General features: G+C 45.5%; 1 protein-coding gene and 1 long non-coding RNA gene across 2 annotated transcripts in view; both read left to right on the top strand.

The window, feature by feature from the left end:
• Positions 1-131: 131 nt before the first annotated feature.
• On the top strand, positions 132-8,239 carry LOC111094711. The gene is made up of 3 exons (XR_005355103.1): positions 132-373; positions 4,404-4,979; positions 6,604-8,239. It is a non-coding gene; the product is annotated as an uncharacterized LOC111094711 (long non-coding RNA).
• Positions 8,240-9,338: 1,099 nt separating this feature from the next.
• OTUD3 (OTU deubiquitinase 3) overlaps positions 9,339-14,166 on the top strand; it is a 31,472-nt gene continuing 26,644 nt past the window's right edge. Inside the window, exon 1 of the mRNA XM_038531770.1 lies at positions 9,339-9,559. Within this exon, the coding sequence (XP_038387698.1) occupies positions 9,339-9,559 (221 nt within the window). The remainder of the gene's footprint in view (positions 9,560-14,166) is intronic.

The following is a 14,166-nucleotide window of genomic DNA, read 5'->3' as shown; positions in this document are numbered from 1 at the left end:
CTTTAACTGAAAAAAAAAGGAGATGTTTGTCTGGGGAGTAGTAGGTGTGGGGGAACCAGCAGGTGTCTCCTCCTTTCAGGATACTTCTGAGTCGCCCTTTTGCAGCTGCAGATTTGACACTTACGGGCTTGGAAACAGTCCATTTTACTTCAGAGATCTTATCTCTAGGTCTGGGTCTCTCCTGAACTTTGCTGATATATACATTTTTATTCTTTCCATCTTCTCGAAGAAGAGGAGTGGATCCAGAACCGAAGGCAGCTTCCTGGGAGGCCAGAGCAGTACCTTCTTCAAAGGACAGGCATCTCTTGAGGAGGGCTGAGGATATTTAGTCCCAGCTGCAATGCAGGAGCAGCAGCTTGCAACAGCAGTCACGGTGAGATTCTGAGATTTCATAAAGATTTTATAAGAATGAGGAGTTCAACAACCATGTCCAGCTTCAATAGTCAATGGTAGCTCCTTCCCAACCCAGCTTGCTAATTAAAGTCACTCCCATTTACAGAATGTGCATCAGACAGTCCACCAGGTAGTTTATACCCATCAACTTGTAAGGTGGTGTGTCTTGTTTTGCAGATAAAGAGACAGAAATGGGGTGAGGTTAGCTCTCCAGCCCAGGGTCATGTGTTCAGGGAGTAGAAGAGGCAGGATTCTAACACAGCTCTGCTTCCAGAGCGCCTAAACTGTTGCCACGATGCCTCATTGTCATTGTGGTTTATGGCTATTCTGTTTCATCATTCCATTTACAGGGAAATTTTAAGCTGATTGGGGTCAGGAAGATTTTAACTATCAAAAAAAATTTTTTTTTTGTTTCAGTTTTGGTTTTGGTTGCCTGTGTTCTGGCACAGGCTCCGGCAGTGTCATTTTCTACCACTCATAAATTATAACTGTCTGAAAAAACTTGGAGATAAATATAACCAGAGAATCCCAAGAATATGTCGATCCCAAGCATATTTATCTGGGAATGTGGGCCTTTGGTTGTGATGGTGGAAGGGGCCTAGTTCTCTTTCAGGAGTGGGCTCAGGACCCTCTGGAAGATTTTCTTGATGCTCTGCCTCTCCCCTGCAGTTCTGAACAGGATGCCCTAGCACCCTGTATCTGACATCCTAATGAAGTGTTCTGTTCAGCTTTGACATCTGCCTCTCCAGATATGAGAACCTTCTTGTCATCAGGGTGCTCTGCCTTGGGTTCCCAACAAAGGAGTCTGGGTTTTTCTAGCACAGTGCTTCTTACTCTTTTAATTCCTATATTTATCCATTTATCCAACACCCATTTGTGCAGCCTCTCAAGCTACATATAGCGAGGAGAGTCCTATCTCAGAGACACCCCAGGGTAGTGGAGAGAGGCAGATAGTGAATCTGAATATTTAATAGCAAAAAATTGAAAATAAGCTGTATCAATATGGACAAATTTTCAAAAATATACATTTTAATAAGATACACAAGTCACATATATCCACCTTTGGTATCAATCATATAAAGTTAAAAATGCTAAACAAGCCTGCATACTGTGTGATACAAATCTATGTATGATAAACACCAAACCTATAAGAATGGCTACCTCAAGGAGATAGGGAGGGGGTGACCACTGGGGAGAGATGTACATGGGGCTTTGGTTGTACACATGATATTTCATTTCTCACGGGAGAATGTTAGGCATACTAGCGTACACATGTTTGTTATCATTAATATTTCATTTTAAAAGAGGCTTTAAAGATGTACACACATATGTGCCTATACTCCCATCTTGAATTTGTATTCAAAAGTGCATTTATGGGGGCGCCTGGGTGGCTCAGTTAGTTAGGTGCCCACCTTCAGCTCAGGTCATGGTCCCAGGGTCCTGGGATTGAGCCTCACATTGGGCTCTCTGCTCAGCAAGGAGCCTGCTTCTCCCTCTGCCTCTGTTGTTCCCCCTGCTTGCACTCTTTGGCTCTCCCTCTCTGTTAAATAAGTATAAAATAAAATATATTTTTAAAAAGGGCATTTATGTTTGTCATACAGAAAAGATGGGAGGAAATATTAGGTTAAACCACATGATCACTTTTGTAGGTTAATAATGGTCAGTTATCAGCAATCTCATATGGTTCAAGCCAATACGCGTAAACACGGCTATAATTACTACTTCTGAGAGTGGGATTATGGATGATTTTTTTCTTTGTTATTCTTTGATGTCAAAATTTTCTCCCATGAAAAACGCTGTATTTTTCATATCCAAAACATTTCCGCGTGTATGGTTTAAGAGGAGAGAGAGAAAGGTGTCTTTCTGCTGCCCCCTTGTGTGCCCTCCAGCACAGGGCTCCTCTTCCCTTCGCCTGCAGGGTTAATGTGGCCACAGGGCAGGGTCCTGGCACAGGTGCTAATGGTGTAGGTAGTTGACACAGGGTAACTCTGTGTAACTCAGACTCTCTGAGCAATTAGATCTCTGGCACAGAGACACCAAACAAAGAAATCATTATGGAGCCATAAAGATCAATCTTGCCGCTCAAGGACCAGCCAAGTCATTGAGAGTACAAGCAATCTAAAATCTAGCCCAGGGACAGAAGCCCCTATTCCCATTCTCCAGGACTTTCTTCCACCCCAACAAGGGCCATTGATCAAACAGAGAAGTCAAGCAAGGATCACACGAAAACAAAAACCAATGTCTTTCATTCCCCATGAGGGCAGTGAAGGTTTTATCTAGTTCCTAGAAAAAAGGAGTGATGGATGATATTAACTACTCCTTTCGCATATATAAATAATTTAGAATAGATGTTTCCGTCTATTATAGTATGTAGTGTAGAGTCATCTCAGGGAAAGTGGAGAGATTGGGCTTGGGTAAGGTGGGACAAAAGAGAAATAAGGGAGAGAGGGGGAAGGAAACCGGTATTTGCTGAACTAGGTACTAGCCCATTAGGGTCATGATCTCAATGTCTCACAACCACACCGCGAGGAAGCCCCGACTGCTCTCATTTTCCAGATGAGGACATTGGAGCTTGGAAAGATTATGGAAAATACTCCTGGCCACAGGGGTTTAAGCAGCCAAAATGGAATTTGGATTTGTAACAATCTGACCACTCCCAGACTCTTTTCCTTTTGGTCCACCATATGCTAAGTGAGTGAGACAAGGGGGCCAGAAATCCGGAGAAAGATGATAAAGTACAGGTGGGGAAGCAGGACACACAGAGGTGGGCAGTGGGACTAACTCCCCCCTGAGGGCAGGAGCCAAGAACAGAAAAAAAGACAGAGGAGTGACAAAGCTCCCCCTGTGTGCGTGTACCTATGCTCATGCAAACACACACACACACACACACACACACACACACACTCACACACAGAAGGACAACAGCATAAAATAAAAGATGCAGAAACAAAGAATGACCGAGAGAAAAGAAAGACTTTTGTTGAATAACATTCTTCCCGCTGGCCTATTACAGGACTGCCACAGGATGGAAACAAACTGTGTTGCATTTTCACATGGGTCTGTACAGGGGATGAAGTTAAAGACCTGCCTTTGGTACCAGAGACTCCCCACCCTGCTTTGTCCTTCTCGGAGGCTCTGCTAGTCAATCAGCTGGCATCAGTCGTCCTCAGCCAATCACAGCTCCTATCCTGACCCAGTTCACTTGCTCAGTGGTTCTGGGGGGCAGGGTGGGCTGACGCTCTTTGTCCTGAGTATTTGATGTCTATGTAGGTCCTCTATGTCCATCCAATAGAGTGACATATCATTAATTCAAATTCCAGTCCTACATAACCGGTGACAGCTTGGACATGGTTGAGTTGATACCTCATTTAGCTTAAAAGCCCTGTCATCACTGGAAGAGCAAATAGACAATAAAAGAAGATGGATCTGAGGGTGATTTGGTGACAGAGACAAGACAGCAAGATGCCAAGAACTCTAAAGACAGGAAATACTTCTTGGGAAAAGCAATATGCTTATTACAAATTCATGCCAGCTAATAAAGCAGATCCCCAAAAGAATTCTATAGGGCTGCATTTTGAAGGAAAGAATAGATTTTGTTAGTCCAGTAAGAATAATTTAATTAATGTAATTATATGCATCCTACACACACTGTCCTAATATATATATTAGGTTTCCTGAGTCTTTATCTATATATATTATATATAAAGATAATATATATAATATATATTAGGTTTCCTGAGTCTTTATATATATAAAGATAATATATATAACATGTAATATATAATATATATAATATATAATATATATAATATATAATATATATAATATATTGTAGTATATATATTCATTATATATATATAATGAAAAGGTCTCTTTCACTCTTCCCTCCCTCCTTATTTCTTATCAATTTGGTATTTATCTTTCCAGACCATTTCTTACAAGTTTAAGCCCATATATATACCTGCAGAAAACGTAGTTCTGTTTTGTTTTATGTTGCTTTTGTGTTTTAGGTAAAGGTTACTTGGAATGCCTTGCTCGGCTGCATGGTTTTCCATTAGACCACATGTTCAGGAGAGCTGTTTATGTGAGTTCTAGACCAACCTCATTTCCCTCCACCTCATCCTCTTAAACTGTTTCAAAGTATTCAATGGCTGCCTTATAATTTAAGAAGAAATTTTCCTGTGAATAGTTATATTGTTTCTAATTATTGGCTTTTTACCTACCATGATGCCTTAAACATCCCTGGGTATACCTCTAGGGGCATGTGTGCAAGATTTGTTTTAGAATGGGTGGTGAGATGTGGTATCTCTGGGCCATCAAGTATTTAAAATGTTACCAGAGCCTGCCCCATTGCAGTGGCCGGACTCCAAAGCTGCCAGACTAGTGCCCCGTGTGAGATTCCTTATTTTCCCACACCCTTTATGGTACATTCTGGCAAGTAAGTCCTAAAGCTGCATTTCTTCACTAAAAATCTAATCATTTTTTTTTGGGGGGGGGGACTAATTTTTCACGGTTTCAGTTACCTGTGATCAACCCCAGTCTGGATCCTCTTGATCCTCCTGATGATGTTAATGGATTGTCAGAAGGTAGGTAGTAGCCTAAGGCTACGTGCTATGCCTGGTCATTCGCCTGCACCTCACTACATCTCATCACAGGGCATCTTATCATCTCAGGTCATCACAAGAAGAAGGACGAGGACAAGATAGCCTGAGAGAGACAAACTACATTCACATAGCTTTTATTATAGTATCTTGTCATCATTGTTCTATTGTATTATACATTATATTTACACGCTGTACTATATACATATATATACTATTTTATACTATATATACTTAGGGTAAAGTTTAATTTACAAATTAGGCACAGAAAGTGCTAATCTCTTTCTTGCCTAATCTGAAAATTAAACTTTACCCTAAGTATGTACGTATAGGGACAACATAGTATATTTAGGGTTTGGCACTATCTACTGTTTCAGGCATTTGCTGGGGATCTTTGAATGTGTCCCCCCTCAGAGAAGGGGGTCTCCTGTACTACATGGCACTCAGTGAGGTTTCCTGAGTCTTTGAACTAGATCTGATGAAGTTGGAAGAGCAACTGCTTAGTGTACAAGTCCTCCTTCCCTTTGGCCTTTCGATATAACACAGAAGCAGCCTTTGTTTGCACTCAAAGGGTGACATTGTCTAGCAGAGGTCTCTGCTGAGAGAAGAGCAATGAGTTCCTTCGAAATTCTAGGCATGGCCCAAAAGGTCATGGGCCTTTGGAAGAAAAGAATTTTACAAGAAAGGCAAGCGTTTGTATTTCTGTCACTGTTTGCACATGTTCTGCATTTCCATGTTTCGCGAAGACAAGTCTTCCTCTTCTGGTTTCTGAAGTTTGCAACGCCAGGCTTTGCCTTCGTCCCATGGGCTTTCCACCACAGAGGAAGGTTTCAAGCAACTTTGTTAAGCCTGTGGGTCTGGGGCTTTGTGTTTCTATTAATGTTTAGAACTCTCCCTCCTGTCCCTACGTTGGCATGGACATTTGACAGAATAGCAAACTGAGGTTCAGAAGTGAAATCACTCACTTGAGGTGAACCCAGGATAGAAATCCTGGCCCACCAGGCTCTAAATCATTGTGATCTGCTTTAACACGGAAAAAGTTAAATAGAAAATCAGACAACGGTGATATGTGACAACAGGGGTAGAAAGACTGTATCAGCAATAATATGGGATGCATGGGAGAATTAATGATGAAATAAATGAAATAAAATGAAATAAAAATGAAATAATTCAGGTGTTATGTAGAGTTTTGTGCAGTTTATGAAAAGTTATGTGTGTAGTTTGATACAGTGGTTCAGAGCATATAGTCCTGGGACGCCTGGCTGGCCTAGTTGGTAGAGTGTGTGACTCTGGATCTCAGGATCGTGAGTTCAAGCCCCATGGTAGGTGTGGAGCTCACTTAAAAAAAAAAAAAAAAAGAGTATATAGTCTGGAGTGAAATGGCCTGGCTTCAAATCCTGGCTCTGTCACTTTGTGACTTTGGGCAAGTTACTTGACCTCTCTGTGCCCCAGACATTACATATTTCATTGGGTTGTTATAACAATTAAACAAGATAGTACTTGCAAAGCAATAAGAACAGTGCCTAGCACAGAGTAACACCACAGAAGTTTGTCATTACTGTCATTACTGTTGCATTTGGTCTTTGCTGTTTTCATTGCTAATTTCCAGATGAACAACAGGAACTTGGCAGGTGGAGGAACTAACCCAAGATCATGGAGTCTGAAGGTGATAGATCTTGACCAGAACCTCGGTCTCTGCCATGCTGTCCAGTGGGTTTGCACTCCCAGCACTGCCCAGCACCCTCCCCTTACTAAACATAACAGAAGGGGTCATCTAAAGCCGCAAAATGTCTGTGCAAGAAAAGGCAGGTCCAGGAACAATTCACACTCATTCTTCCTGAGAACAAAAGAAGGATCTGTAGGGGAAGAATTTCAGGAACTTCAGTGAAGCATGTGCAACATTCCAAGACAAGTCCAATTCCCTTCTAGGCACTTGTATCAGCATGTTAATCTCTCTTTCCCATTTCCCTCTCTCCCCCTCCACCCCGGACTTAGCATCACATCACCATCATCTGTCTTTGGACATCTACAGGAGCCTCCTATGTGGCATCTGCCCTCAGACCCATTCTCCTCACCAAAGCAGAAGACATGTTTCTAGACATACACCTGATCATGTATGTTCCCAGGATGGGCCCCCACAGCTCTAAGGGCTTGGGCTGAGCCCCTTCATATGCCCTATGAGATTGGGCCGGAGCTGGGCTTTCCTTCCACTTTCTGCTCAAGCCCCCTATTCCCGTCAGACGGCACTTCCTTCAGTCTGCAAAACGGACACACTGTCCCCTCCCTCTGAACTTTCAATCTGCCCAAGTCCTTCTCATCCTTTCAGATTCAGCTTGTCACTCAGCTCTTCCCAGAAGCCTTTTTGCATCTTTCACTCCACTTTTTCCCCCCGTGGCACCCTGTGCCTCTTCCTATAGCATTTCTCATGCAGTATTATAATGGTGGTGTCCTTGCCTATAGGTCCCACTAGAACCTGGGCTTCCTGAGGACAATCCCCCTGTCTCTTTGGCTCAGGGTGATGCTGGTTACCTGGCACAGAGCCCAAGATGAGAGTTACTGATCGAAGATAAATACAGATGCTGGTTGAAACTGAGCATTCGGATGCTGCTTTTGGTCATAACCCAAGAGGAACTTGTAGGTAGAGGGAGGAGATAGTTATTAAAGGCAGAAACATTAGGAACATTTCCAGAGATGGTGAGATTGCTTTAGAGGGCCATGAGGAGGAGAAAGCAGTAGCATGACTATGGGAAGGGGAGGAGTTAAGAAAGAGGGACTGAGATGAGGGAGGAGAGGATATTAAGGTAACTGAACGAGGAGGCCATTAGACCGAGGTGGCTCGTAACTACAGAATGCCTTGTAACTACAGAAGCGCACCAAACCCTAAGCCAGAGTCAGTGCACTCAAATCCCAGAAAATGAAGCTTAAGAACCAAGCACAGTCAAATAGGGTTTCCCAAGTACGTCAACTGCTCATGCTACAGCCAATCAAATAATTTCCTTGCTTGAGTTCCTGTCTTCTCTATAAAATCCTCTCCCCTAGCTCCTGTTGGAGGAGCGTCTCCAACCACCTTGGGTTTGGCTCTGCTCCATTCTAATGATGCATGCTCAAAATAAACCCTTGAAAATGTCGATGGGGTACCCGGGGGGCTCAGTGGTTGAGCATCTGCCTTTGGCTCAGGTCATGATCCGGGGTCTTGGGATCAAGTCCCACATCAGGGTGGGAGCCTACTTCTCCTTTTGCCTGTGTCTGCCTCTCTCTCTGTGTCTCTCATGAATAAATAAATAAAATCTTAAAAAAAAAAAAAAAGAGAAAATGTTGATGTGTCTCATTCTGCCTTTGAGCTAAGGGATTACTGCAGGAGAGAGGGGGGTTACAGTTGGGGTTAAGTTCCAGAACGGGCGGGTGTGAAGCAGAGTGACCCAACGACCCTGGGTCACCAAGGACTGCAAGCCCTGCGTCCCAGGGAACCCTTAGTTCACTGCAAACCTGGGTGGGTCACCCTAGAGTGGAATCTAGATTCCCAGAGTTGCCACAAGTTTTGAACGAGGACAGCCTCTCCCTTGAGTTATGAGGATGGTAGAGGGGTCGAGAGAGGGGCTGACTGAACAAACAAAGCGGATGGGCTTTGGAGCCTGCGCAAAGCTCTTCCTGCAATTCCTTAACCTCTCCGATCCTGTTTTCCCCTAATACGGGGATAATTTTTTTTTAAATTTATTTATTCATAGAGACACAGCTAGAGAGAGAGAGGCAGAGACACAGGCAGAGGGAGAAGCAGGCACCATGCAGGGAGCCTGATGTGGGACTCGATCCCGGGTCTCCAGGATCACACCCCGGGCTGCAGGCGGCGCTAAACCGCTGCGCCACTGGGGCTGCCCAATACGGGGATAATTAAACAAGATTGGGCCATGTGAGCGCGCCCACCCCAACTGTAGGCTCCCGAAGCGAGTTCGGTTTTTAGCTCCCTTTCTCCCCTCGTTTCTGTCGCTGCTCTTGCGTCTCAGGTCACTTCTCCATCCTCCTCCGTTTCTCTGCTTTGACCTTCCCGGGCTTCCCGGTCTCCGCAGCCACCCGCTCCCCGCGCAGAGCACCACCCGCCGCCGGGGGCAGAGCGGAGCCAACGGAGGCGGGGCCCCTCTAGCCCTCCGAGGCGGGCTCTCTATGGTGCCTGCCGCCGGAGCCGCGCGGAGGGGGGGGCGGGGCGGGGCCCCGTCACGTGACCCGGGTGTCCGGCGCCCGCGCAGGCGCGGTGGGCGCGTCGCCGTCGCCGGGCTCGGTCGCCCGCGCTGCTTGGCTCCGGCGGCCCGTGAGTCCGGCGCGCGGCGGGCGGCGCGTCTCGCCGCGGCCATGTCCCGAAAGCAGGCGGCGAAGGGCCGGCCGGGCAGCGGCAGCCGGAAGGCCGAGGCCGAGCGCAAGCGCGACGAGCGGGCGGCACGCCGGGCCCTGGCCAAGGAGCGGCGGAACCGGCCGGAGTCCGGCGGCGGCGGCGGCTGCGAGGAGGAGTGCGTCAGCTTCGCCAACCAGCTGCAGGCCCTGGGGCTGAAGCTGCGGGAGGTGCCGGGGGACGGGTGAGGCGGGCCGGGCGCGCTGTCCCCTCGCTCCCCCGGCCGGCGCGGGGGGGGCGGGGCGCGGGGGCCGCCCCCATCCCCTCGGGGCCCTCGGGGCGCTCGGGACGCTCGCGGCCCCGCGTGACACGCAGCCCTGGAGCCGGGGTCTCCTTACGTCGTGCCCGGGAGGGCGTCCCCGAGAGGTGACGTCGAGCGGAGACGGACCGGAGGAGGGGGCGGGGCCGCGAGTGGGGAGCCCCGGGGCCGCCGACGCCGGGCCCCTCGGAGAGCGAGCTGCCGCCTCGGGCTCCCGCTGGGGGCTGCCGCCCCGCTCCTCACTCGTGGGGACTCGGTCTTCGCCGGGCTGAAGGGAACTCCTGCAGCGCTCGCCTGCTGGGGCCTCAGTTTCCCCGCCGAGGCTTCCCCGAGCTTGTGCCGGGGCTTAGACTGCAAGCTAGGCCCAGTTTGCTCGCATTCATTCATTCACTCTGCATCTAGGGCCAGTTTTATTTATTTATTTATTTATTCATTCATTCATTCATTCAGGAATCTAGGGCCAGTTTTATTTATTTATTTATTCATTCATTCATTCTAGAATCTAGGGCCAGTTTTATTTATTTACTTTTTCATTCAGGAATCTAGGGCCAGTTTTGTTTATTTACTTATTCATTCATTCATTCATTCATTCAGGAATCTAGGGCCAGTTTTATTTATTCATTCATTCTGGAATCTAGAGCCAGTTTTATTTATTTATTCATTCATTCTGGAATCTAGGGCCAGTTTTATTTATTCATTCATTCATTCTGGAATCTAGGGCCAGTTTTATTTATTTATTCATTCTGGAATCTAGATCCAGTTTTATTTATTTATTCATTCATTCTGGAATCTAGGGCCAGTTTTTATTCATTCATTCATTTATTTATTTGTGGGGAAGTGGGGGAAAATGCAAGCTAAATAAGTGGGGTAGGGGATCCCTGGGTGGCGCAGTGGTTTAGTGCCTGCCTTTGGCCCAGGGTGCGATCCTGGAGACCCGGGATGGAATCCCACGTCGGGCTCCCGGTGTATGGAGCCTGCTTCTCCCTCTGCCTGTGTCTCTGCCTCTCTCTCTCTCTCTCTGTGACTATCATAAATAAATAAAAATTAAAAAAAAAATAAGTGGGGTAGGAGGGAGAAAAAAATGGGGAAAGGGAAGAGGTTATGGATCCAGGAGCATGGATGACAGAAGGAAAAAGAGGAAAGGGGCTCATTGCAGGGGTTAGGGTAGGTCAGAGGGGGGGTTCTTGTTGCCAGAGCCTGTTGCTCCGGAAGAGAGAGTGTTAGTTAACAGCCTGGCTGCCGTCATTCTTCCCTCCATTTGAGGGCTCAGAAAGGGCAGAGGGAGGAATAAGATGAAGTCAAAGGCCAGATAGAATTAATTGCTTTACTTACTAAGTGTGGAAGAAAGGGGAAGCACATGTTTTTTGGATTTCACATTCGGTTGTAGCTTATGGATTGAGACTATTTATGAACTAAGGCCCTAATTTATCTTTCCCACCTTTCCTGCAGATCTTCAGTGCTTAGACACATGGCCTTACTTAGAGCTCGGTTGCATTTCACTCACCACCACCTAGCATAGCGGCTAGTACATAGAGGACATTCAGTGCATTTTTGTTGTATGAATAAGTGGTAAAAAAAAAAAAATATTGTGGAGGCCAACTAGACCCTCAGCAAGGCTGCTGAAAGGGAGGTTTTCTTAGTGGAGTTGCTACAAGTAGAGACTCGCTTTGCCATGTCTTAGTTTTAGCCTGGTACCTTGATTCTGTCAAATATAGTTTATTCACTCTTCTGGGCCTTACTTATCCTAGTCAGACTGAATAAGCACAAGACACTGCTGTATAAACCAGAATACTTTACAGCTGAATGCTGCACACTTGGGTTGAAGCGGGGCTGTTCCTAGCAAATGATTGGATTGCTTGTGTCCGTTACACTGGATATGATATTCTCAATGTCAGGGTGTCCAGGAAACCGGAGTACTCAACAGAAGGTTGCTTCTGAGCAGGAATTGCAGCGCAGGGGACTGTAAAATCTTGCAGGAGCTTTCATTTTGGGTGTACTGCCTCTACTCTGCCCTACCCCCAAAGGAACATACTTCTTTAGTTAATTCAGCAGACATTGGTTGAACAAGAGCTGGGAATCCATTGATGACTAAGGTACTTAAGGAGTTCACAGCCTAGGAAGAGACAAATGTATAAGCAGGCTCAGACGTTTTGGCCTGGGGGCCCTTTATACTCTTAAAAATTACTGATAACTCCAAAGAGCTTTTTTTTTTTTTTTAAGATTTTATTTATTTATTCATGAGAAACACACAGAGAGAGAGAGAGAGGCAGAGACACAGGCAGAGGAAGAAGCAGGCTTCATGCAGGGAGCCCGATGTGGGACTCGATCCCGGGACTCCAGGATCACACCCCGAGCCGAAGGTGGCGCTAAACCACTGGGCCACCGGGGCTGCCCAGAGCTTTTGTTTATGTGGGTTATGGCTACCAATAGTTACTGTATTTGGAATTAAAACAGAAAAATTAAAAACACGAGAATACAGGAGCACACATTCCATTAACTGTCAGAGTGATAGCCCTTATGTATCAGGTGGGCTTTGAAAGTTTCCACTGTACACTCGTGAGAGAGTAAAAGTGCAAAACATAGGTAACATCTTCGTTTTGAGCTCAAGAATACTCTGAAAGGGTCTCAGAGCTACCTCTCCCTCCCCAAAACTGGGCCACACTTTGAAAATGGATGATGTAAATAATTATAGTTTGGTATATATAACAATTAGTGACTGATTATAGTCCTATTGAGAAGGAAGCAGCCAGTACCCCCTGACGCGATCAAGGAGGCCTCGTTCGTTCAGCCAGCGTTCAGTGAAACTTACACTGTGCCAGGTGCCTTTCAGAGGAAGTCATACCCAGACTAGGTCATAAAGGACCAGTAGGAATATGCCAAGAGAACGTTCCAGGCCGAGGAGTAATATATGTAGAGGCGTAGGAGTGCATTATTTTTGAGAGAGCCACGAGTTGTTTAGGATGACAGGAGTATCGGTACAAGGGTAGACCAGTGGCAGTGACCGTGCAGAGGCCAGAGGCCAGAATGTTCATCTCTCTCCCTTCTGAGGTTCTTATTCTTGAGACAATGTTAGATAAAATGATGATAATTCCTTCTCTTTGGGTTCCATGAAGCTCACCTCTCTCTGTTCACACATTCTTCCCATGGGTACCATGAGATGGGCTGTGGCCCAGCCCTCTAGTACTGTGGCGCTTTTGGATATGATGATGACAGGCTTTGTTACTGTGCAGTGGATGGTGTTTCCTGTGTATGTGATTGTTTACTTAGTAAGTATCAACAGATTCTTTATTAATATTTATTGTGTACTCTTGGTGAAATATGATAAAGTTTTGGTAATGCCGAAAAGTTGACAGCCTCCACTCTTGTCTTTCCATTCTGGTCTGATTACAATACTGAGTAGCCTGACATAGCATCTCGCTATGGAGGCATATTGATTGTAGGCGGTATGGTACTCGTAGCATCCTGGAACCTCTGGGCGCTTGGGGATAAATTAGCTGGTATCCTCTAATGTAGCCTTTACATGAGTTGAGTCAATTTAGCATAGATTAATCACAGAGCTACTTACGGGCTTTTGTCATGTGTCATGGGCCACCTTCGTGTTTGTCATGTTGACTGGAGGTGGACCCATACATAAATTAGATTCAGGTTCAAAACAAGAAAGAAACATTCTTTTTTTTTTTTTTTTTTTTTTAAGAAATAAACATTCTAACCTTGGTGTCGTCCTTAAAAACATGATTGGCTATAGCGTGAAAAGAATCTCTAATTGGATCGCGCAGTACAATATCAGCATCTCTCTGAACTGTATCCAGTTGCATCTTACTAAATGTTGCCCTAAGTTACATTGCTAATTACATTACTAAAAACATTAAAGAATCACTAATTTTAACCATTTATCTCTATGCTAAACAAGTTATATTTTGACTTTAGTATCATAGAATTTTAGTGCTGGAAGGGTATTCACACATCATCTTGTGTAATTATCCATTAGTACCTGCATCCTGTGTACAGCAGCCTTGTGTCTAGCTCAGTGGTATTCAACCTTGCTGGCACAGTAGAATCATTTAGGGAACTTTGGGAAAAATAGTATCTGGCCTTTCCTAGATCAGCTATACTAGAATCTCAGGCAGTGGGACTTGGTTATTGATAATCTTTAAAACGTCCACTGGTGATTCTAGTGTGCAGCCATACTGGCAAGCTACCGAGTTAGAGTCTAGATTCTAGGCTAGTGTTTCTCAAACTTTAGAATGCAACAGAATAGTTTGGAGGAACTAGTTGCTTGACTTTAACCCCAGAATGTCTGACTCAGTAGGCCTGGGTGAGGCCTGAGAATTTTCATTTCAAAGTTTTCAAGTAGTCAGGGATCATACTTTGAGAATCAGTGGTCTAGACCATTGCTGGTCCAATAGAAATAAAACAGGAGGCAGTATGTAATTTAATGTAATTAATTTTTTTTCCATTAGCCACATTGAAAAAGAGGGGTGCCTGGGTAGCTCAGTTGGGTAGATGTCTACCTTTAGTTCAGGTCGTGATCC

The sequence above is a fragment of the Canis lupus genome, chromosome 2, assembly GCF_011100685.1.
Source record: "Canis lupus familiaris isolate Mischka breed German Shepherd chromosome 2, alternate assembly UU_Cfam_GSD_1.0, whole genome shotgun sequence".
Taxonomy (NCBI): Eukaryota; Metazoa; Chordata; class Mammalia; order Carnivora; family Canidae; genus Canis; species Canis lupus.
The sequence above is the reverse complement of the archived record's forward strand: the minus strand, read 5'-3'. Positions and strand labels throughout refer to the sequence as shown.